At 33.5% G+C, this 24,799-nt stretch overlaps 1 protein-coding gene across 5 annotated transcripts in view; it reads right to left on the minus strand.

Annotated features, from left to right (window-relative positions):
- Positions 1-24,799, minus strand: part of HERC3 (HECT and RLD domain containing E3 ubiquitin protein ligase 3) — a 123,821-nt gene that overhangs the window by 74,196 nt on the left and 24,826 nt on the right. For 4 of the 5 annotated variants that reach the window (XM_031942750.1, XM_031942752.1, XM_031942753.1 and 1 more), the window contains exons 4-9: positions 12,227-12,386; positions 10,513-10,589; positions 7,966-8,187; positions 7,744-7,835; positions 3,524-3,654; positions 2,886-3,046 (exon numbers count right to left, since the gene is read on the minus strand). In XM_031942750.1, coding sequence (XP_031798610.1) covers positions 2,886-3,046; positions 3,524-3,654; positions 7,744-7,835; positions 7,966-8,187; positions 10,513-10,589; positions 12,227-12,386 — 843 coding nt within the window. Of the gene's footprint in view, positions 1-6; positions 1,324-2,885; positions 3,047-3,523; positions 3,655-7,743; positions 7,836-7,965; positions 8,188-10,512; positions 10,590-12,226; positions 12,387-24,799 lie in introns of those variants that run through there. The other variant, XM_031942754.1, reaches the window with a different exon arrangement.

Below are 24,799 nucleotides of genomic sequence, written 5' to 3' on the forward strand. Positions count from 1 at the left end.
TTAAAGAAATAGCAAACATATCACCTCTTTCAATAGCTGAAGACTTTACAATTTGCCTCTTTATGTAAAGCACTAAAATGTATTTATCAGCAAAACCCAACTTTTATTTTTCCTCTAGAGTTCTACAGAATCAATTCAAAGCCAACTGAACATTGAGTATTTTTTTTTAAATTGCCCTAAGTGTTTTGCTCTGAAGAAACCAAATCTTCTTAATTATAGAATTTTAGAACTTAGAAAGGTCCTTGAAAATTATCTAATTCAATTCCCTCATTTTAGAGTGGGGAAAGCTTCAATCCAGAAAGGGTTCATGTCACAAATAAGTTTGTGGAAGAGTCAAAAGCATACCAATCTTCTGACTGCTACAGGCTCTCTCTACTTGCATTCAATATATTTTAGAGCATCTACTAAGTTTTAGATACTTATAACAAATCCTAAATCTATTCCAAACACTTCTACCTACAACTAATCTGAACTGTAGTACTAATACTAATTCTAAAGTAATTCCTCCCAAGAGCCGTAGGCAATTGACAGGGACATCTATCTATACAAAGGGAATGATATATGCTAGCTTCAGGAAGCCAAGAGTTTGCAATATACAGGGGCATCATGGTCCATGGAGCTTTATGCCATACAATTTCCGAGTCAAACTCTAAAGCCATACTATAAATTGCAGTTAAACCTCCTAAATTGATATCAGAGAATCATGATCACTTATGCCGTTATTTTGAATATTGCATTTAAAAAATACCAGTTTGTATATCCTAAAAGTTTAATGTTTTAAAAAAGATTCTACAATGAGAGAATATTCAGGCAGGAAAGGAAGGAAAATTATTCCTTCTTTTAAGTGGCATTGTACCCTTTACCTCTTCTAAGATAACAGAAAATACTTCCACAGAATTACTTATTAATTCCTAAACTGAATTTTACTTAATAGAGTAAGAATTACTTAAATAGATATTTACTCTCATTATTTGGACGTTCCCTCCAATAATGCAGATCACAGCCTCTTCATACCTGCCCAAGCAATGTGACTATTGGCCATTTCCTCCTAGAAGTTTGCCACAAAGGTTCAAATGAACACACTGGAGGCCTTCCTTGCTTTTTTTAGACACTAAGAGAGACTGTCCAACTGTCATACTTCATTCTTGACACATGGCCAGCCCATCTTCCTACCATACATCTTCCCTGATGACATCTTTAATCCTCTTCTTTCAAGTTCCTCTTTGCTTTTATGTTGCAGGCTTTTCACACTTAGTGCAATGAACGACTGACCTCGGTGTGAAATTCGTTTTTATTTATCTGGAGTTCCATGGCACAGTCATACTAGACCAATAGAATATTGGTGTTAGAAAGATGGGTCTTTGGTTTCTAGGAAAAGCTTTGCAATTTTATGAAGGTAATCCATCTTGTTCTCCTCTCCCCGTTCAGTTGTGAGCCCAACTCATTGCACATTTGAGCTAATGGTTCCAGATGTACATACTATTGATAAACTCAGTAGTTTGTCCATACAATATATAGGTTATTATCACATTATGTTTTTAAACCAAAGCAAAAAATACAAAAGATACCAAAGAGAAAATTAGATGTTAAGCTAAACTGCTTGATTACCTTTTCACTGTTTTGAATCTCTCTGACTTTTATGCTACACAGCATTCATCCCCTTCTCTTCACCCATTACTTGGTATTACTGCACCATTTTACCACTTCTCAGCAGCTTCCTGACTGTTCCCTTCCCCTCCACCCTTCACACAGGTGCACAGACTCTGGCATTGAAGTCTCTAAAGTCTGGCCCAATTTCACACGATTTCTCTTCACATACTTTATCATCTAATCAAATTAGACAAGAAATTCTTTTCAAATTCAACATGACACCTTCTGCCTCCAGAGACTCATAGAGGCTAAGCCCCAGCTCTTGAATTCACATTCCTGGCAAAACTCTTCTTTGTTCAAGGCTCAGGTTATGAAAGTCACTTCCTCCTTGAAGACTTTTCTGATCCTTGCAAATGAAAGTTTTCTTTACCTCCTCAAAATTTCCTTAAGGAACTCTTCTCTATTGCAATAACACTCCACTTTGGATCCGACAGCTAAAAGTGGGGAGGGACCTCAAAGGTCACCTACTCCAACCATTTCATTTTATAGATTAAGAAACTAAGACCCAGAGAGATGAAGTGCTCACACAGGTATTGAATGACAGAGAAGAGATCTTAATCCAAATCCTCTGACTCAAATTCTTTTACTCCTTCCTTTCATTATCGATATACATATCATCCTTCTCCTTAGAGAAAATAAGCTCCATGAAGATAAGGATTGCATTATTTTTCATTTTTATATCCCCAATATCTACTATAGTATTGTCTTGAAAACTGTTGTTGTTCAGTCATTTAGTTGTGTCTCATTTTCCATGATTCTATGGACTATATTGTCCATGGGATTTCCTTGGTAAAGATTTGGAGATTTGCCATTCCCCTCTCTGGATTAAGGCAAACAGAGATTAAGTGATTAGCCCAGTCACACAGCTACTAAGTGTCTGGGGCTGCATTTGATACTGAGACTCTAACCACTGAACCATTTAGTTGCCTCTTATCTTAAAAATAGTAGGCAATTAATGTTTGTTAGATCCGGTCAAATTTGAGAATCAGGATCATATTTCACATTTTCTTGTATTCTCCACAATGTCGAGCACAGTACTTGCATGTTGTAACTACTCAATAAACATTTATTATAAATATAAAATTTACATTAAAATGTTTACATATACCAGAACACATGTAGTTTTCTCATAAATTATTTCCTTCAGATTCTTTCAAAATAAACAACACATATGTGTGTAGTTAAAACTAATTTCATACATTTTAAAATTATTTAATTTCAACAGAAACACTTACCAGCTCTAGATGAAAGTTGGCCATTGTGAGCAGCCCAGTGACCCTTTACAGGAGATGGGCACTTTACATTACATGTATGTCCAGTTCCTAACTGGCCTCTTGCTCCACAGCCAAATGCATAGATGAGCCCCGAGGAAGGCACAAAGGCTAGAGTGTGCTGTCTAAAAGAAAAAAAAAGAAGGCATTCTTTAAAAACTAACTTGTGAGTATGAATAGTGATATCATAATTATAAAATATATACACATTTTGCCTTAATATTTTGCTGCTGCCTCACCTTTTAACAATGGATTGTGAGAAGTTAAGAGTACTGAAAGGAAAACAGGTAGCAAACTCAATCCCAGGCAAAATTTCCAACTAAAGTTCAGATTTTCTCACCTGCTAGATCCTATAGTATCTTTATTTAATTCTCTCACTGCCCAAATCCCCATCTGCTATTCTTTTGGCAAACCTATCCTCACTTGAAAGACCTAGCCCTAAATTGGTCTTAATGCCCTATATAAATTGGGCCTCCAGTTATTATTTCAGTGATAATGATTTAGTTAATGACTAGGATTATGGATAATCTCTCTCTCCTAGTCACTACTAAGATAGGATGCTCTTCCAGTGTTCAATTTAAAACAAATATACAATCACTCACCTGCCACAAGCAATCTGAGTTACTTCACTGCCCATTAATTCTAGAACCCTTCTTGGATTAACCTCATCATTCATGGAGTCATGTCCAAGCTGTCCAAAGGAACCAGCACCAAAAGTGAACACTCCTCCACTCTAATAGAAAAAAAAAAATCACATTATTCACACAAATGTACTTCTCAATTTGAATAGTCTCTTCTCCAATATTTTGCTGAATTCAATTTTTATAAAACAGCAGCCTAGGTAGAAATTCTATCTCTATTTGAATTTTATCCAGAACAACTTATTCAATATATTAACTACATGGGAAAACGATTCAAGAATAAATCTTTGCTTTAAAAGTGTCTTAGCAGAACAAAAGCAGCAATGAATAAGAACATGGGCACCATTTGAAAATCCTGTAAAAGAACAATTCAAAGAAATACATGAGAGGAGAGAAAGAAAAAGAAGCAGATGAAATGACAGAATTCTTTACAATAATCTATCTGACATAAAAAATAGCAAGAAGCTCATATATACTCAATTTATTACATAGGCTCTTTTCCAAACTCAAGTATGTTATATGAAAGTACACATTAAAAACCAAATTCTGAAGTAGAGTAGTCAAGAAGAAAAATGGATTTAAACCTCATCAGATTCTAATGAGAAGATAAGATAGATACTGCCCCTTTTGTATGTTAAGTGTTTGATTGCTGAAAGGCTTAGAAAAAAACGATTCTTTGAAAAACTGATAAAATCAACTTATGAAGAAAAACAACTTCTCAGATAAAATATTGGAGAGACATAAACTAAGGACCAAATAGAGAAGAGTGTACTGAGGGGAGTAGAAAGACACCATCACAGATGGTGATGGGAGCACCATCAGCTTATTTGCATATAGCTTTTTTAAAAGTTTTAAACATTATCATTGAAAAATCTGTATATATACTTGTGTATAAGTGTTTGTATACACACATATGTATTATTATGTATCATATATCAACTCTATATCACATATATTCTAAATAAAAGTGTATAAACTGAAAACAATGAAATATTATATAATTATATATACATGATAAATATATTTTTATAATATTACATATAAATATATACTGAAAGACAATGGGAAGAATATGTACTATAATTCTATGTAATTAATATATATATAATATTACTTATACAAACCATACACATATTGAAGACAATGATAAGGTTATGTAATATAATTATGTATAACTAATATATATTTATATCGCATATATATACACAAAGAAAGAGAGGGAGAGAGAGAAGAGTGGGAAGATTATATAAGTATTCAAAGGTTATATCTGAAAAAAGGTTAAACTGTCAAGTCTCACATCATTAAGTTGGAATGGGTCACTGTTTATGAGGAAGCACTGATTTAAGGTATTAGAAAGTAAAAGCAGGAGAAAAAAATTATAGGAAGAGACAAGACAGAAGAAACAGGAGAGTAAACTGAATACCAAGAACAGATAAATAAAGCCAGAACAAAAATCAGAAAGGCAATATGAAAAAGTGCTTCAAGCTAAGGTAGTTTACTCTCTTCAAGTGCTTCACTGAGAACTTACTGACTGAAAGGGAGAGACCTTTGTGATGATTAGCTAGAGAAAAGCTGAAGAGTTTTCCAAGAGAGCTCTTTAAATGCTACATAGAGAAAGAGAACTGAATTCTGCCAATATGCATATAGCCAACTACATTTTTAAATCCCATTTATGACCTGAAAGAGGGGGAAAACTGGTTGCTGTTTATGGTCCTCAACTGCTTGAAATAGAGTAATACAAGGTGAAAAATGGACTTTGCATCAACTTTGCTGTAAATAGTGATTTTTGGAAATGAGGCTTTGCTTTGTGAAAAAATAATTGAAAGGGGAAAAAAAATCTTATAGGGTCAAGATTTGATTGAGCTACACAAGCCAGAAGATCAAATTGAGAAACTTTGCTATTCTCTAGCTTGAGGGAACTGCTTGTCACTGAAAAAGCACAAATTGTTATTTAGCATAACACTTTCTCAGGATGCTGTTAAGAATGACAATGACTTAAAAGAACTAGTTCAAGAATAGCTTTTCCTATCCAGAGAGCTAGCCAAGAGATAACTACATGTAGTGCAGATTCTTTCTAAAGGGACTAAGGAAAATCTAGGCTTGCAATCCGGAGTTTTTTTATTGTTACACATACATAGTTTTCCCCCTCAATGTAGCTCCTTGATAGGCTTCTATATGCACATGCCCATTTTTCTACATAGACACTATGTGTATTAGTAGTTGAATGTGACCCAAGTTTATGGATAGACTGATATTTTTCATTATTCTCATTTTTGCCTTCCATTAAGTAAAAGTCATTATGATTGTTGCTGGTTTTTCTTCCTATAAAGTACAAGTCAAAATTATAGATTTTGTCCTTTAGTGCCCTGCTTCTTAAAACTGTGATTCATGACCCCATGTGGGATCTGGTAACTGAATGTAGGAGTCGTGAAATTATGATCTATTATCAATAAATGTTTGATTAGTATACCTATTTCATATATCTACATACCTGATATGACACAAAAATTTCTTGGACAAAAAAGGGTTTCAAGTAGAAAAAATGTAAGAAGCCCTGCTCTAGTGAGTATAAACTTAATTGTTATTATTTAGTAAATGTTCTATGTTTAAGAATTAATCAGTCATGCTAAATGAAGTGAGTAGAATCAAGAGAACATTATACACAGCAACAAGATTATGTGATGATCAACTGTGATGGATTTGGCTCTTTTCAGCAATGAGGTGATTCAGATCAATTCCAATAAATTTTTGTTGGAAAGAGCTCTCTCCACCCAGAGAGAGAACTATGGGGACTAAATATGGATCACAACATAGCATTTTCACCTTTGTTGTTGCTTGCTTGTTTGTTTTTTCTCTCATTTTTTTCCCTTTTGCTCTGATTTTTCCTGTACAGTGTGACAAATGTGGAAATATGTTTAGAAGAATTGCACATGTTTAACCTATGTTGGATTACTTGCTAAGGAAGGGAGAAAAGGAGGATGAAGGGAGAAAAATATGGAACACAAGCTTTTGCAAGAATGAATGTTTGAAAACTATCTCTGCATGTATTTTGAAAAATAAAAGGCAATTATTAAAAAAAATTAATCAGTCACAGTGATTGATCATTGTATAAATAGGATATATACTAGTGAGGGCTCAGGAACTTCAAGGGTAACTACTAGGAGTATATTGCCTCTACCTTCCATGCACATTACAATTGCTTCTCCCCTCTTCCATCTCTCTCTAACCCCAAGTATTCTGAGAGAGGACAAGGTTGTAGCCATGTGGTTGATGCCAGAACACCACCTACCTCTCTCCACCGTAGTGAGAGCAAATTTGGGTGAGTGAATCAGCTCAAAGAGAGAGAAAGGAGTTAGAAAAGATACCACACAAATGGACATGCTTACATTCCCTGTGTAGGATAAGTCAGATATAATTGTCCCATAAGAAAAGAAGTTCTGAAAGCTCATTCTAATAGTTAACAAGTATTATTAAGTGCCTACTATGTGCTAAGTACTAAAGATACAAAGACAGACAAAAATAGTTACTGCTCTCAAGAAACTGAATCTATAAACATTAATATAGTAAAGCACACATAATATTCTTTGCAGATAATTGTCTCCATTCTCTTCCCAGGGTAATTTAGTAGCAAGACAATAAGCAATTTTTAAATAAAATTTTTTTATTAGCCTGTCTCTCTAATTTGTGAAATGTCTGGTAAAGACAAAGCAAATGCCAAAACAAATTAGCACCTTCTCTGCCATTTATATTTTCAAATGGCTGTTATGAGCTCCAGGAAGTTAAATTTCTTGCCTAGGCATACATAAATTAGAGGCAAAATTGAATCCAAGTCTTTCTGGTTCCAAAGATAACAGTCTAAACAATATTCTATACTAGTCCCTATAAATAACAACTTTGTTAAACTTTTTAAAATTAAAACATTTTATTTGTATAAAAATCACAAAGAGAGGTATATATTTGCATAAATTAGAACATATACACTAAATTGGAATTTCTAGTGTTACACAAGGAATTTATGAGTTTCCAAGAATCAGAGAGAAAAGTTTAAGAAATAAAATGACTCTTTTGTATTCTGTTGGAGGGAAAGGGGAAGATGAAATGATATCGAGAGAGGATAAAAATGTGAAGACTAAAATCACTCTATAAAAAACACAACCCATGATATTCTAGATTCTCTTTACCTTTGTGAGCACTGCTGTATGTTCTTCTCCACAACTAATATAAACAACTTTTTGAGTTCGTAAAAGTTTCACATGACAAGGAGATTGACGATCTGAGACAGGAATGCAAAAATAAAAGTTAATTAATAATTACATATATGCAATTCTGAATACAAATACTAACACCCCATTTTAAACCAAAAAAAATTTTTTTCAAAAGGCAAAGGTCAAAAGTTTCCAAACCTGTTTCATCACTGAGTCCCAGCTGACCAGCATTGTTCCTTCCCCATCCAAATACAGCTCCAGAGAGAGACAAGGCAAAGCTGTGTGCCCCTCCAGCAGCAACCTGAGCCAGGGGGATCCCCTCTAAGGATTTCACTCTCTGGGGACTAGCTTGGGAAGGGAATTCTTTCCCCAGACCCAACTGCCCATGGCGGTTCTGTCCCCAAGTGAAGAACTGCCCATCTGAAAGAAGAAAGTGCAAATTAACATCACTACAGGAAAATTTTAATTCCATTTGCAGAAATAGCCAAGTGGGAACCCTGGACCTATATTCCCCAGCTGAAAAGCAGAGGACAGAATAGTAACTTTTTATAAGTAGTAACTTTATAAGAACAAAAATTTTAAGAACTAAAATTTCATTGTTGGGCTGGGCCTGACTCATTCCAGTAGTTTAATTTCAGTGCTAAAACAAAATGAGACATTTGTAGGTCATTCAATAATTAACAAAAGAAAATTTATCTAAGCATAGTAGAAACATTTTCAAAAAAGACAGGCAATGAGGACATCTGGAGTTGGTAGAAGATCCCTCATCAAGCTAACTTTCATGATCTACCAGCCAAGGAAGAGCACTTGAAACTTTTTGTAATTGTTTTATATTCAGGTGATGAAGATGTCAACAGCCTAAACCTTTATTCTCCTGAGACAACTTGCTCTTAAGGAAAAACTAACCTAATGGGATGGGAGGAAAATAGGTCAGAATACTGCTTCTATCACAACTGGTAAAGACCAAAAGTGATTAAGAAAGATCTGAACAAGATTTTACTGCCATGCAAAGGCTATTAAAACTTATGGAGAGACAAAAGCACATTGCATATAGACAATTTTTATATACTGCTTAATAATATAGACTGCTAGCATCTTATGATATCTCTAGTAGAATGGTTTATAAGTATGAGTTTTGTTGCAAGCAGGGTCCACTTCAGAGTAAAGTTTTATTTATTGGTTTATGTGGTACTATATAACAACTAAGGTAAAAGTGGTAATAACGGAAATAAAAGTGAAGAAATACAATCCTGGCTAAAAAAAATTTAGGATATATATGTTGAATGTACTTCTATATGCACATTCTTTTGTAATTTACCCACCAAGGAAAGGCATGGTAAGTTAACTGAACAGAACATCGAGAAAATCCCAAACACTCAATAAAAAGACAGGCTGATCCTACCAGATGGTGACAAAGACTCCATTAAAATAATCTGGAACACACAAACACATTTAATGCTTCAATATTGAAAAAGATCTGTGATTTATCCATTTCCCCAACAAATTTGGCAAATTCCCCTGGATTTCTTGAAACCATAATGGGTACTAATAATTAAATGAAGACTATCAATTGCCCCTCATTTTTCATCCATGACCAATTCATTAAAATCCACAACTACTTCTTCACTTTTAAATAATTCCTTACTGATGAATTACATGGAATAATATTATTGTTTAAAAGTTGAAGCTTTGTGTTGCTGAGAGAAGCTTCAGATCCTTAAAAGATTTCATGATTTACCAAAGGCAACTGAGCCAAATCTCTCGATACTGTTCATGAATACTTCTGGAACTATTTTTCAAGCTCACATTAGTACCAGGTAAATGTATTGATAGATCAGTTTTATAAGATTTTCCTTCCAATTGCCTATTATAATCTGAATGATTTTTATCCTTTTTTTTCTTCTAGTACCAATACTTAGATCAAAATCTTCTGAATAATCTAATTTGGGAAGCTCTGCAATACTCTGAGCCTGGAGGCAATCAATAAGCACAATGTCATTGGAAAACAAACATTTGTCTGACCTCATCTCCAAAAAGTTACCCTTTTTCACTTAAATCTTGAAGAATATTTGCCATGATAGTGGCAAATTCCTTTGTTAAGCATACATCTCTTGGCTTTTGACATCACTCAACATCAGTCATCTGAGAATTAGCCAAAGTTATATCTGTTGCTATACCTTTTAAGGAATCTTGAATAATTTTTACATATGTCTGGCAGATACTTCACTAAAGAAATTTTCTCTTGGTATTTCGCAAATCAACTGCTCTTTGAAAAATTAACTTGTTTGCTAACTTGAGTTAAAACTTCCATGTGCAATCATCTTCTTAATTTTATTCTATAAATTAAAAATTTTTTTTTAATTCACAATACAAAAGTTTAACCTTTTTTGCACCTCTTAATGAACTGTATGATTGCAAATGTATGGTTTGTTATATGGTATCATTTGATTTGCCTGTTTTCTACTTATCCCTATAAGTATATAAACCCTCACAAAATTTGGTTAGTATGGGAAAGAACATATATAATATAAAATCCTCACAAAATTTTGTTTATATATATATATATATATATATATGTCTATATATATGTATGTATGTACATAGCCATAGTCATTGACATGTTCTCAGTCACTTTCTTCTGGGGGGAGGGGAAGAGACTAATAAGAGATGAGATTCTTCCCATACAGACATACAGAGAAAACCCAAAAACAATGTCAAACTACTATACATTTAATTTTACACTACCAGCTGCAAGAGCCATGCAGTGCCAGTTGCCACAGGAAACCTGCAATATCATTTGTTGATTGAGTTTCTTTATTAACCTAAAACAACAACAAAAAAAAGATTTTATTTTTAAAAATTGGAATACAATTTTGTCATATGTCCTCATATCAGGTTACCAGCTAAATAAAAACATTGTAACAATGTAACTTTTAAAAATTTAATTAAAATTAAAAAAAAAAACCAAAAAGATAGTACCAAAACACACCATTTTTCTTTTAACCTAAGCAATCTAATTTATCACAACTATATTGTTTCTTTAATCAAGCTGTTATTTTTCAGACAAAGACCTATTGATTCTGAATTAAAATCTACTGTATCTCAATTCCATTATTTCATTTATTATGTGAATGTAGGGACAAATGGGTAAATTACTGAACAGAGGAACAGAAAAATAAAAGAGTTATTCTCAGAATAATTTAAAAATAATATACCACACAATCCTATCAACTTAATGAAATTTATAGCTAGAATGGTAAAAATGGCATTAATCATACCCCTAGATAAATTTTCTAAGAAATATTCCTTGTTATCTAGTTAAAATTTGTGTAACACAAAAATAAGACAAATCGATATAACATAAAAAGAATAGAATGTTCACTCTCAAGACAAGAAATTAATGAAGTTGAAAAAGGTAAGTAGTTTACTACGTTCCTACATTAAATAAGTCAGAACTTGGAAGAATACCGTTCCCATGGGGAAGAAAAATATTTGGAGTGTCAGATTTTCGGGACAAGGAAAAAGTATTTGCATAATAATATCAAAAAGCTGTTTTCTCATGTTAAAAAAATAATCACTTTTACTATTGGCCCCTATTATGAATAATTCCTTAGGGTTATCTGTTCTGGGCAAAAGGTCTTATAAAGTTACTCATCTATTTATGTATCCCTATTAATTCTGTCATATCTTGAGCAGTTAAAAGTAGAAATAGTTAAGGGAAAAGGCTAAGTACAAATGGTAAGGGGGGGAGAGAGAAGGAATATCTGTTTATATCTCTACCATTCACCAATTATCTAGGAATAATTCTCTAATTGTGAAATTATAAATGTGACTCAAATAAGAACTAGGACACATTTTACAAACTTTTCAGAGAACAGATCTCATTAAAAACTATGACTTGAAGTTTTACACATGAAAAATTTTATATGTTTTTATAATAAGTTGTAAAAAAAAATCCTTTTAAAATTCTAAATTGCACTTTAAATGCAAACAGTATTTCCCTTTTACCTTGCATTCTTAATCACTTCATCATTTCCAAATTATCTCTCATGTCTTCCCCTAAACATAAATCCCCCATGTAACTTAACATCTTTTACAAATCCAAAAAAAAAAAAAAAAAAAAAAAGGCGCTATATGTTTATGAAACGATAAGCCTCAAAATCCTTGATTTAAGTGAATCAAAACACCCTATTTTTCCCTTTTAAAAAAAATGTTTTATTTGTGCCAGGGAGAAAAAGTGGGAGACAGAAACAGAAGTATTTCCACTTTTCTAGAAGAAAAGAGGTGATGGAAGAGGAAAAGGGAAGAAAGTTGTTTTATTGGAATATTTCAGTGAGATGGTATCTGAACATAGGAAAAGAGGCAATGGAAAACAAATGTTAAAAATGTTCTATCAATAGTGTGGCTATTTAAAAGTATTTTTGGAAATCCAGAATCTTTTAGGGGAGAACAATTTTACCTGGGTATTGCAACAGAATCTTCAGTAGTTGTATGTCCAAGTTGTCCATCACTACCTGCACCCCAAGAGAAGAGCTGTCCCTGGTCACTAAGGGCCAAGCTATGAGACTCGCCACAGGCAACGTGGACTATGTGCTGATCTGCTAAAGCCCCAATTTGCTCTGAGGAAAAAAAAAAAAACACAAAAAGAAAATTTATGTCTTTCTACTATTAAAATAATGACCTCTACAGACAATATTGTTTTTGTTATTTTTTAATACAACACTATGCTATATATCAAGGACTTTCAATTGAGCCCCCAATATTTCTGAAGTATGGTTTGCCAAAAAACAAAAGAAAACAAAAAAAAAAAAAAACTGCAATTACTTTAAAGCAATACATATTAAAAAACACAGCCTTCTTTTTCTGTATGTATCTAATTTTAAAAAAGCCAAAGTGCTTTGAATTGATTTATCTAAACTGCTCTCTACACAGAATTAAAATTATAGGAAAAGCAGGTATTAACAATCAAAAACATTAGGCCCTGGAGAATCAGCAATTTTAATCTCATTTTATCCTCGTAGCCTGATGGAGATTTTAAACTGGGATTGGGGAAAGTAGCAAATGAAAGAGATGCTGTCTGGTACATAGTAGACATTTAATCATTGATATCACAATTATACTATTAGAAAGAACTAATTAAATTTTAGGTTAAAAAAAAAAAACAGAGGGACAGCTAATTGGTGTAGTGGATATAGCACCAGCCCTAAAATCAGGAGGACCTGAGTTCAAATCTGGCCTCAGACACTTAATACTTCCTGGCTGTGTGACCCTGGGAAAATCACTTAACCCCAATTGCCTCAGGAGAAGAGAAGAGAAGAGAAGAGAAGAGAAGAGAAGAGAAGAGAAGAGAAGAGAAGAGAAGAGAAGAGAAGAGAAGAGAAGAGAAAAAAGAAAAGGAAAAGCAAAAGGAAAAGCAAAAGGAAAAGGAAAAGGAAAAGGAAAAGGAAAAGGTAAAGGTAAAGGTAAAGGTAAAGGTAAAGGTAAAGGTAAAGGTAAAGGTAAAGGTAAAGGTAAAGGTAAAGGTAAAGGTAAAGGTAAAGGAAAAGGAAAAGGAAAAGGAAAAGGAAAGAACAGAACAAAAGGTTGTAGAAGTCAGGTTAGCCTGGGTTCAAGCCCTGCCTCCAGGTGACCCTGGGCAAGTCATAAGCTCCCAGTACTATAAGCAGTTCTATGAGACTATAAATTAGAATTCAGTCTGGCACTGGTAGAGGGAACATACAGATGAACAGATAATAGGTGGATGAAAAAGCAAGAATAATAATTTTTATACTATTTATGTTGTTCAGCTGTTTCAGTCACGTTCAATTCTTTGTGACTCTATTTGGGGGTTTTTGGGGGCAAAAATATTGGAGTGGCTTTAACATTTCTTTTTCCAGTTCATTTGGCAAATGTGGAAACTGAGACAGAGTTAAGTGACTTGCCTAGGGTCACATAGTAAGTATCTTGAGGCTGGATTCGAATTCAGGTCTTTCTGACTTCAGGTCCAATTCTCTATCCACTTTATCACCTAACTGCTGTAACATTTATATGGCACTTTAAAGTTTACAAAAGGTCACAGTAGTTCCATAAAGTAGATAGTACAAATATTATTGTCCCCATTTTACAGATGAGAAAACTAAGAATTATAGAAATAAAGTGACCAGTCTGCTGTTCAGACCAGGGATAATAAACACTGAAGAAGAGACATTAAGTATGTATCTTCAAGGTTAAAGGAATTAGACTCAAAACAGCAGAGTAAGCAGCAGCATAACAGCTGAGCTCACATACAACTAGTCTAGCAAAAATGAAAAAAAGCTCCCTAGATTGAACAATGATAAAGAAATCCCATGGGGAAAAAAGAAAAAAGACAAAAAGTCTATCTGTCCAGAACAGAGCCGTACAAAGTAGCAACCAGACCCTGTGGACATGAAGGAAGGTGTCTGGCCAGAAAAAGTTGCCCCCAAAGTGCAATGAACAGAAGCTTACTTGTAGGTAGGCCAGAGACCAAAACAGGAAAACTTGAGACTTTAGCTGTAGACCTCCTGGACCAGGGAAGGGATCAAACTGTAAAAGGATGAGCTTAGAGTGGAAGTCTCCAAATATAAAGACCAAGTCAGGGAAACCAAAGGTTTGCAGTTGGTATCTACAGGTTCCAGCCCAGATCAAGGATAACAGGAACTTTTGCTTTCTGCAGCCATTGCTTTGACCCCTCACTATATTAGGAGGCTACAAAACTCAGACCTAGAGTGCATCAGAGTAACTAGTAGGCCTGAGCTAACCTTTTAAGTTTTTGAAGAATACAGTAATCAATATGTTCCGGAAGCAGTGGCAGGAAATCCCAACCCCACCCTCCCAGCCTTACAAGAAGTACAAATACCAAAGAACCACTGTCAAGATGATACAAGATTTGGCAGCAACCTTAATAAAGAATATAGAAGAGCTTTTTTGTTGTTGTTTATTCATTTTCAGTCATCCCTAACTCCTCATGACACCATTTGGGGTTTTTCTTGGCAAAGATAACTGGAATAATTTGCTATTTGCTTTTCCAGTTCATTTTACAGATGAAGAACCTGAGGTAAATAGAGTTAAGTGACTTATTTGGGGTCATAAAACTAGTAAATGTCTAAGACAATCTGAACTCAGGAAAATGAGTCTTCCTGACTCCAGACCTGGCACTCTATCCCATGTGCCTCCTAGCTGCATAGAAGACCTCTGAACAGAATATTCCAAAATGCACAATATTAAAACAAAGAATAAGTTATCATAAAACCTTAACTCTACAGGGGGAAATGGCCCTCTATCAAATAAGTAATTCCAAGTATTCTTAAAGAAAAACAAGAGCTATTACAAACACAAGATTTGATTAGAACATACTATTTGATGATGAACTTTTTACATTCTAACAGAAAAAACAAGAAACATGTCACTAAGAACATCTTCAAAGGTAATGGAGGGAAAGGAATAAGATATAAGATACATAAACTTGTTATGGGCTGTTAAAGGAAAGAAAAGGGAAGAGGAATACAATACAAAAGCAATATTATAGTTTCTCATATAACTGAGTGTATAAGACAAAGGTACAAAAAAGTTTGGAGAAATGACTTATGGGAAATAACTGCAAAATGAATGCAAAAGAGTTGAACATAAACATAAGAGTTTGCTGTAGGAATACATTAAACTCAACAAGGAATTGGTCAGGGACAGGAAGATAGGGACTTAAGAGGGAAAGTAGAGTTAGGGAGGGATTAATCATGAGCAAAACTAACTACAACTTCAGAGGATAAAATATGAATGGAAGAAAAAAAGAGGGGAAAGAGGAAACAGATGATGTTCTGTGATCTACAAACGAACAAGGAGGAAAAAGAGGAGCAACTGAAGGGAATCAGAACATGCTAAACATGGATCATAAATATTTGGCATGTTTATTCTTTTTATCACTTTCTTCATTGTAATATGGATACTGGAAGGAAATGAGAAGAGGATAGGATACAGTCATGATCATTAACATGACTAGAAAGAACTGACCTATAAAAAGAAAAAGGATAGAAGAATGAATTGGAAAGCAGACTCTAGCAATAAGATGCTATAAAAAGTACACTTGAAACAGGTTCACAGAGAATCAAAATAAGTAGATATGGCAAAAGCTATTTTGCTTCAACCAAACTCCAAAAAAGCAGAAGTAGCAACTATTATCTCAGAAGACACAAAAGCAAAAACAGAGATACAGAAAATGACAAAAACATTCACTAATCTCAGGAAGCTTGCAGTCATATGGGGGAGACAACATGCAAATACATATTCAGGGTAAATTAAGAGTATTATCATAAGAAAGGTACAAAGCCTAAGGAAGATCATGGAAGATTTCTTGAACATGGGAATTTTCTTGAAGAAAGCCTGGGAAGCCAGGAGATGAGAATGAGGAAGAAGAATGTTCCAGGGATAAGGGACAGCCAGTTAAAATGTCCAGAGATAAGTTATCAGTGGGGCTGTGCACAAGTGAATCCAAAATATGTGGGGAAGGAAAGGTACAAGGTTTAAAAAGACTGAAAAGGTAAAAAGGGTTTGGGTTAGAAAAGACTTTAAAAAGCAAAGCAGAGGAATTTATATTTGATTTGGATGTAAACGTTTACCAAATGGGGTAGAAGTGTGATACAGTTGATCTTGGTTTAGGAATATCAATTTGGCAGTTAAAAGGGGGAAGATTGGAATAGGGAGAGATTTGTGGCAGAAAGACCAACTAGGTTGTTGCAAAAGTCTATGGTTCTGCACCATTGATGTAGCAGTGTCAGAGGAGAGAAGGTGGAATTTTTTGATAGAAATTAAATTGAAAATGAAAAGACGTTGGAGAGACTTTTATGAACTCATGCTGAATGAACTAAGTAAAACCAAAGGAAACCAAAAGTTAGTAAAACCAAATTCAGGCCAATTCCAATGGACTTGTGATGAAGAAAGCCATCTGTTCTCTCCTGTGGGACTAAATGTGGATCATAACATAATATTTTCACCTTTGTTGTTCTTTGCTTGGTTTTTTCATTTTTGATCTGATTTTTCTTGTGCAGCATGATAAATGTGGAAATATATATAGAAAAATTGCACAAGTTTAACATATATTGAACTACTTAATGTCTAGAGGAGGGATGGGAGAAAATTTTGGAATAAAGTTTTGTAAGGGCAAAAATTTAAAACTATCTTTGCATATATTTTGAAAATAAAAAGCTATTATTAAAAAAAGAATGAAAAAAGAAGAAGAAAATGACAGGAGTTAATATGACTAGAAACATGAGAGAAATAGTGAGGAACTGAGGGTGGCACTTAAGTTGTGAACCTGAGTGATAGGAAGGATGGTAGTACTCTCATAGAAGTAGAGAGGCTTTGAGAGGAAAGATAATGGGTTCAGTTTTACATATGCTAAGTTTATTGGACATACAGTTTATATAGACATACAGTTAAAGATGTGAAAGGCTGATAGAGATGCAAGACTGGAGTTCAGCAGAGAGGCTAAAACTGGATAGGTAAGCCATCCTATTATCATCAGCATAGAAATGGTAATTAAATTCAAGGGAGTTAATGAAATCTCCAAGTAAAGTAGTATAGAGGTAGATAAGGGACTAAGAAAGAGATCTATGACCAATCTGGATGAAGACACAAACAAAGGAGGCTGAGAAGAGGTAGAATCAGAAAAGAATGGTGTCACAAAAATCTAGGCAAAAGAGAATATCAAGGAAAAGAGGGTGATCAACAGTGTCAAAAGCTTCAGAGAGGGTCAAGTAGGATGAGGATTGGGAATATATCACTAGGTTTTGCAATTAAGTGATTTTTAATAACTTTAAAGAAAGTAGTTATGGTGTATTGGTGAAGTCAAAAAGCAACTGCAAAGAGTTAAAAAGAGATTGAGAGAAAAAAGAGTGCTGAATCAATTTGCCAGAGAAAATTGACATAATTATTTATAATAGCTGTTGAGCCCAACCTGCCACTTTCAGACCTAGATAAATCTAACAAAAAAGATAAATAAGAAAATGTTGAATATGGCATGTAAATGCCAATTTTACAAAAATTCACAGAAGCATAAAAACTTCAAAAAAAATTCCACAAAAAAACCTGAACACATCCTTTATCAACTATAACATAATATGAATTATACGAAAAAAATGCCATTTGAAACAAGGATTAAAAATTAATCATAGACTAAATATGTTAATACCTGAGAATTGTTAGGTCAATGAAAAAGTCATAGGAACAGTAGATAATTTCATCAAAGAAAATAACAACAATAGGACAACATATCAAAATGTCTGGGATGAAGCAAATGTCGTGTTTAAGGTAAAATTTATACTACTAACAATTTCATCCACAAAACATGGAAAACAAATTAATGAACTGAACATGCAACTTAAAAAAAAAAAAATACTAGAAAAGCAGTACACCAAAACATCAAATTAAAAAAAAAAAAAAAACAACCTAAACTACATTTTACAATTTACTACAAATGAAGGAAAAATCAGAGAAATTATTGAAAACCATTTTATGCAATTATAAGCTAAGAAAATTCACAACATAAAGGGATAAAAGGATAGAAAATACCCACATTAAGAGAACAAGAAAGAGAATTTGTAAAAGCTGGTATCAGCAAAGAAATTGGAAAATCCATAAATGAATTCCCAAAGAAAAGATATCCTTTTGCAAATGAATTCTATCATTGCTGTTACATATAAATTACTCTCTTCTTTCTACTCACTTTACTTTTTACCAGTTTATATTTAGTCTTCCCATGTTTTTTAAACTATCCCCTTCATCATTTTCTTACAACACAATAGTATTCTATTACACTTATATAACTTGTTCAGACATTCCTCATCTGACAAGCATCATCTTACTTTCCAATTCTTTGATACTGTAGGCTATAATTTTTTTTAACATAAAATCCTTTTCCTTCTTCTTTGATCTTTTTGGAGTAGAGAACTAGTAGTAATATTGATAAGTCAAAGGATATACAGTTTTATAGTTTTTTCAGCACAGTTCCAACTCTAGAATGGAATGCTTAAACCAACAGTGAATGAATATACCTATTTTCCCATATTGCTTCTAAGATTTGTAATTTTCCTCTTCTGCCATCTTAGCTAAAAATACATCTGACAAGTAATATTTTTCTATCACTCTTTATATCTAAATTATGCACTTATTTTGAGTTTATCTTCATATATGATATGAGATGTTGGCTTATGTCTACTTTCTGATAGACTACTTTCCAGTTTTCCCTGCATTTTTTGTCAGAACCGTGAGTTCTCAATAGTTGGGATCCTTTTCTACAGTCTTATTAAGAAGAGCAAATGAGATAATTACCACACAATGTTTTGTAAACCTTAAAGCTAAAATGCTATATAAATGTCAAACATTATAAATTATCCTTGACCTCAAGGAAAATGTAAACTTGTATTGATTTCACTCAACAATGTTAAAAGCAATTTTTTCTAAGGCTTAAGACTTAGCAAGTCACTTAATGGCACAAGTGAGAGACATATTTATTCATCATTAAAGTATTTAATTACAACTAAAGTGTATAGTAGAAAATAAATACATCTAGTTTAAGGAGTTCTTAGCTATCTATATTACATGAGAACAGTCATTATTTCCAAAACCTAGTCTTTAAGTGAGTCAGGGGCCAAACATACTTCCTAAAAGCAAGTGGGAGCCATTCTTGTTCTTGTATTCAAGTGATATAGTCACACTTATGCTTTAGGAAAATTATTTTGATAGTTCTCATGGAGAATGGAAAGTGGAAAAACTAGAAATCAAGAGTTCAATTAGGAAGCTATTACAACAAGTTGCATGAGAGATGATATGAGAACTTACTGAATATGGAGAGAAAACTAAGGAAAAAAGTAGAGTCAAAGGGGCAGCTAGGTGGTGCAGTGGATAAAGCACCAGCCTGTAAGTCAAGAGGACCCAAGTTCAAATCTGCTCTTAGACACTTACATTTCTTAGCTGTGTGATTCTGGGCAAGTCACTTAACCCCAATTGCCTCAAGGGGAAAAAAAATAGAGTTAAAAATACTAAAAAGTTGAGAAACTAGTTAAGAAAGAATGGGATACCCTTAACAGAAATAGTTGTTTGGAGGATGGGCAAATTTAAAGTAAAAAATAATGAGTTCCATTTTGGACATGTTATATTTGAGATGCTTATTGAAAATCTGGTTAGTGACTATATATATATATATATATATATATATACACACATATACACACATATACATACATACATGCACATACACACGTGTCACAAAAATCACAAATAAAGTGACATGACCAAGATTATACCTACCTACCCATGCTTGCAAACTAACACAAATAATGCCCAATTATAAAACCAGATGAAATCATTAAAAGAAAGAGAGAAAAGGCCAATGATTTTAAAACTGAATGACAAATAAGAGTCAAACAACAAATCATTGTGAGAAAGTTTTGAATTTAAATCAGAATTATCAGGGAAGCCCCAGATCTACCACTTGCTAGAATGTATATATTTAGCACTTCATCTTCTGGGCTTTAGTTACCTCTCTTTCAGCTCTAAATCCTTCAAAATACCACAATTTAATTATCCACAAGGGACTGCTGTACAGTTGGAAATCCACTTAGTTGTGTCACCGATTTTTAAATTTTGATGAGCGTTCTAAAATAAGTCCTTCAATAGGATGACTTTTCTTGTAATTCCTTTAAACAGAATGTATCTAAACATAATACAGATGATATATAAATAAGCCACTGTAGTGAATGTATATAAACATCATTAACAACTTTCAGATGACATATGAACACAAAAGTCATATTCTAAGAAACATAAATCTGGCTACAATTGAACATAATTGAACAGTTTCTTGCCAATTCATGAATCTGAACACAGCATCTATACTTTAAAGACTAAAATACTCCCTACCCAAATAAACTCAGTCAACCAGAAAATTAAAAGCACATATATAGAGAAGGGGTGGTGGGACAGAAAGAATAAAAGGATAAAGGGAAAAAGAAAATTCTATGCTCTTGAATTTAAAATTCCCAAGTATGGTGGGATGACATAGTTTAATGAATATTTTTTTAAATAATTAAAATATGCTGCAAGACAGAACATACTGTAATGGGTGGGTAGAGTGCTTAGCATGACTAGGAAGAAGTGTGATGAATCCCTTCTCTGGCAAAAGGTGGGGGCTGATGGCCAATCCTTCCATTTTTCCACTGCTAAAATTCAGGCAACTTGCTAAACTCTGTTACTGATGGATCAAGATCTGCAGTGGGAGTTCACATATCAAATGAAATCAAATGTCCTTTAGATATTAACATATAATAATAGACATCATATGTTAATAGATATTAACATGTAATAGTCTTAATTGATTATAATTAGCCTTATTAAAGTTTTTATGAATCTCCCAAAATTGTCCTAGCTGGAAATATAGTAACCATTCAAGGGCTTAGTCACACTAATGAGCATGAAAACTTTGACTAGCTCCATTTCCAACTTTGCCCCTCCATGTAGCCTCTCTTTCTGTGGGCTCACTATATTAATATTAAACTCAGTGCAGACACCTAGTCAGCTCAGCCCACTGCAGCTCAGAACTCTGAGTTCTGCAAGCCTCAGCCTCCCTGGTATCAGGAATTACAAGTTGCACCACTAGAACTGGTTCACTAAGTTTTAAGATTTCAAACAACAAGCATCGACTGTTTCACTTTTGTCTTTGTCTTTGCTTATTGTTTGGAGTAGATGCTTGTTGTTCTTAAATGTATATAAATAGAAAATTTGCTTTCTATTTATGGGAGGACAGGAACAGTTTGGATGTGGCAGAAGAATCAGAAAAGACTTCATGTAAAAGACTGCTTAAGAATCTCAAGAGACAACAAGAGGTGAGGAGCACACTCCAGCCATGGAAGATGGTCATTACAGAGATGACAATTCACAACACAGAAGGTGATAAGGAAACTGAATGGAGAGAATGGGAAAAGAGAAACACTTCCAAGACAGCACCTTGAGGGACACCAACAATTAGAGGGTATGATATCAAGAACCAGCAAAGAAGACCAAGAAAAAAATGGTCAGACAGGTATGGAGAGAACCAAGAGAGAGTAATGTCACAACATCCCAAAGACAGCATATATGAGATTTTTTTCAGATAAAAGACACAATAATAACACAAATAACAAATAAGGATTGTTATAATTGGCACCAAAAAGGCCAAATGAGAACTGACTATTTCATAGACATCTAAAGATGATAGAGGTACCTTATTTTAAAGTTGGGGAAACGGAGGCCTTGACAGCTTAAGTGAAATGACTGAGATCAAATAGTTGTTTATGGAAGAGCCAGATTTGGCCCCATAATTCCAACACTCTTTATGCTGCCTCTTAAAATTACAATGGAATTAGAGTACATCAGTATTAGTCAAATTATCATTCTGCTTTCTAGGGAAAAATATGTCAAAATAAGAAAAAAAATGTAAATGTCTAATTAAGTCTGAGCTGGAACCACCAAACAAACAGAATTTTTTTTTAATTAGAATTATCCAACAATGAAAGTTTGCTAATGGGGACAGAGGGCATTAGGAAATGGAAAATGAGTGATTTTAAAATATTTCATCTAGGCTGATGAAACAGTCTTGATTCACTGCCTTAAAGACATAGACTGGGAAAAAACTTACATCATCTAGTCCAATTCTTTTATTTTAAAGATGAGGCAATCAAGGAGAAAAGAGGGAGGGGAATAAGCATTTACATAATTCCTACTCCATACCAGGCACTGTGCTAAGCACTTTACAATTATGATCTCATTTGATCCTCACACCAATCCTAGGAGGTAGGTGTTATTATTATCCCCATTATATAAGTGGTGAAGCTTAAGGTCAACAAAAAAGGTTAGGGTCATACTACTAGTAAGTATCTGAGGCCAGACTCGAAATTAGGTCTTCCTACCTCCTGACTTCTTGACTACAGGCTCCACTGTGCCACCTCGCAGCCACAGATAGATTAAACAACTAGTCAAAAAGTCACACAAGCAATAAGTGATAGTTAGAATGTCTGAAAAAAATACCTCAAATGATTCACGGACATATCTAACCATTTTCAGAAATGAATTCTATATTTAATCAATTTGTAAATTAATTGTTTTAGGAAGATTCTGAAGATCACCTGGCAGGATAAAATTCCAGATACCGAGATCCTTTTTTGAATTAAATTGCCAAGCATTCCAAATCTACTGCAGAGAGCACAACTCCACTGAGCTGGTCACACTGTTGAAATGTCAAATGTATGCTTGCCAAAAAAGATTATTTTACAGCAAACTCACATAGGCAAGCATTCACAAAATGGTAAGAAAAAGTGATACAAGAATTTTGTAAATATAAAATTAAAAGGCATATCAACAAAAATCAAAATGACCTCATGTTCTACATAAGTACAGAAATGGCACAGGCTTCTGACAATACAAAATATGGTGATGATAAAAGAAAAAAGCATTAAACATGATAGAGAAAAACATACATGGTCCTTGATTTCCTTTGGTTTCTTGAAATAAGAAATCCTGTGTGCTATTAAACCAGTTCTTTTTTTTTTTTTTAATTAAGGAAACAATATGCAAAAATGAAGATAAAACAAGAAAGAAAACTGATTTCTTTTAAAATTTTAGTTTCCCATAATTCATCCTTATCATTGCAGTTTATAGTCCAAAAGACTATAAACTTTTAGTCCAAGCTAAAAGTAACTTTAAAAGTCATTTAACCAAATCCATCGTATTATAGATGAGGAATCTAAAAGCCCACAGAGGAAATTATTTGTTCAAAGTTACAAAAGCTAGGCTTCAAACCCTGGTTCCTTGATTCTAAACTCAGTCTAGACTGAGTTAGGAAAAGACTACTGTCTTTCTACTATCTTACATTGCTAGATATGCTAGAAATTCCCCCACTCCAAAACTGATCCTCACTCCAAAATGCACTGAAGAACACACCTTGCAAAACTGATACAATTCTAGTCCCCTTTCTAATAGATTATACTTTCACATTAGTAATATCACACAGGTCTCCAGTTTTTCACTATTGCTCTAACAATTTAGATTCCCATTGAAAGGGCAGCAACTTGGGATTGCTAAACAGGCAAACCCCTAACATTCCAGTGAATCGTTTCTTTCCTTCAGAGATCCATTCAGGTACTGGATTTATGACAAGCCAACATTATATGTAATAGAGATATGCTAGAGTCTTCTCCAATAAGAAATGTTCATTACCACTACTATTCTTTTATTCAGTACTAGATGAACATTAACTATAGCAGTAAGAGAAGAAAAAGACATTAAAAAAATAAAATATACAAAATAAGGAAACAGCTGCTTTGGTGTGTCCATTTAGAAAAGCCTAAAGAGTCAAATAAAAACATTAATAACTTAAGCAAAGGAACAACATGTAAAAAAAAATTATTTGGGGTATGCTACTAGCAAAAGACATCAGAAATGTCAGAAAGAGAAATTCAATTCAAAATTACTACAGAACATATAAAATATGTGGGACTGTACCTACTGAGATGCTCAAGAATGATATCAATACAATTACAAAATACATTAATGAAACTCACAATAAACATAAATAATATTATGATATACTGTGTCAATAAAATAAAAACGGTAATGCTACATGGATTAATATACTTATTCAGTGCCAAACCACTTAAACTACCAAAAAAGGACTTTATAAAATAAGAATATAAAAACAAAATCCATACAGATAGTCAAGTCAAGTCAAGAATCTCCAGGGAAATGATGAAAAAAAAAATGGAAAGAAAAGAGTATTAGTTGTAATAGTTTTCAAACTATACTATTAGGCAGTAATCATCAAAACTATTACATAGAAAAATTGATCAACAGGAACTAGTTACACAACATATGGAACCAACTTCAAATAATAAGCAAGTGTTCAAAAAAAGCAAAGATCCTCCAACTATTGGGGATTAAAAACTAATTCTTTAACAAAAATCGCAAAGCAGAAGTTGTTTAGACTAGTATCTCATACTACATGCCAAAGGAA

The sequence above is a fragment of the Sarcophilus harrisii genome, chromosome 6 (genome assembly GCF_902635505.1).
Source record: "Sarcophilus harrisii chromosome 6, mSarHar1.11, whole genome shotgun sequence".
Classification (NCBI taxonomy): domain Eukaryota; kingdom Metazoa; phylum Chordata; class Mammalia; order Dasyuromorphia; family Dasyuridae; genus Sarcophilus; species Sarcophilus harrisii.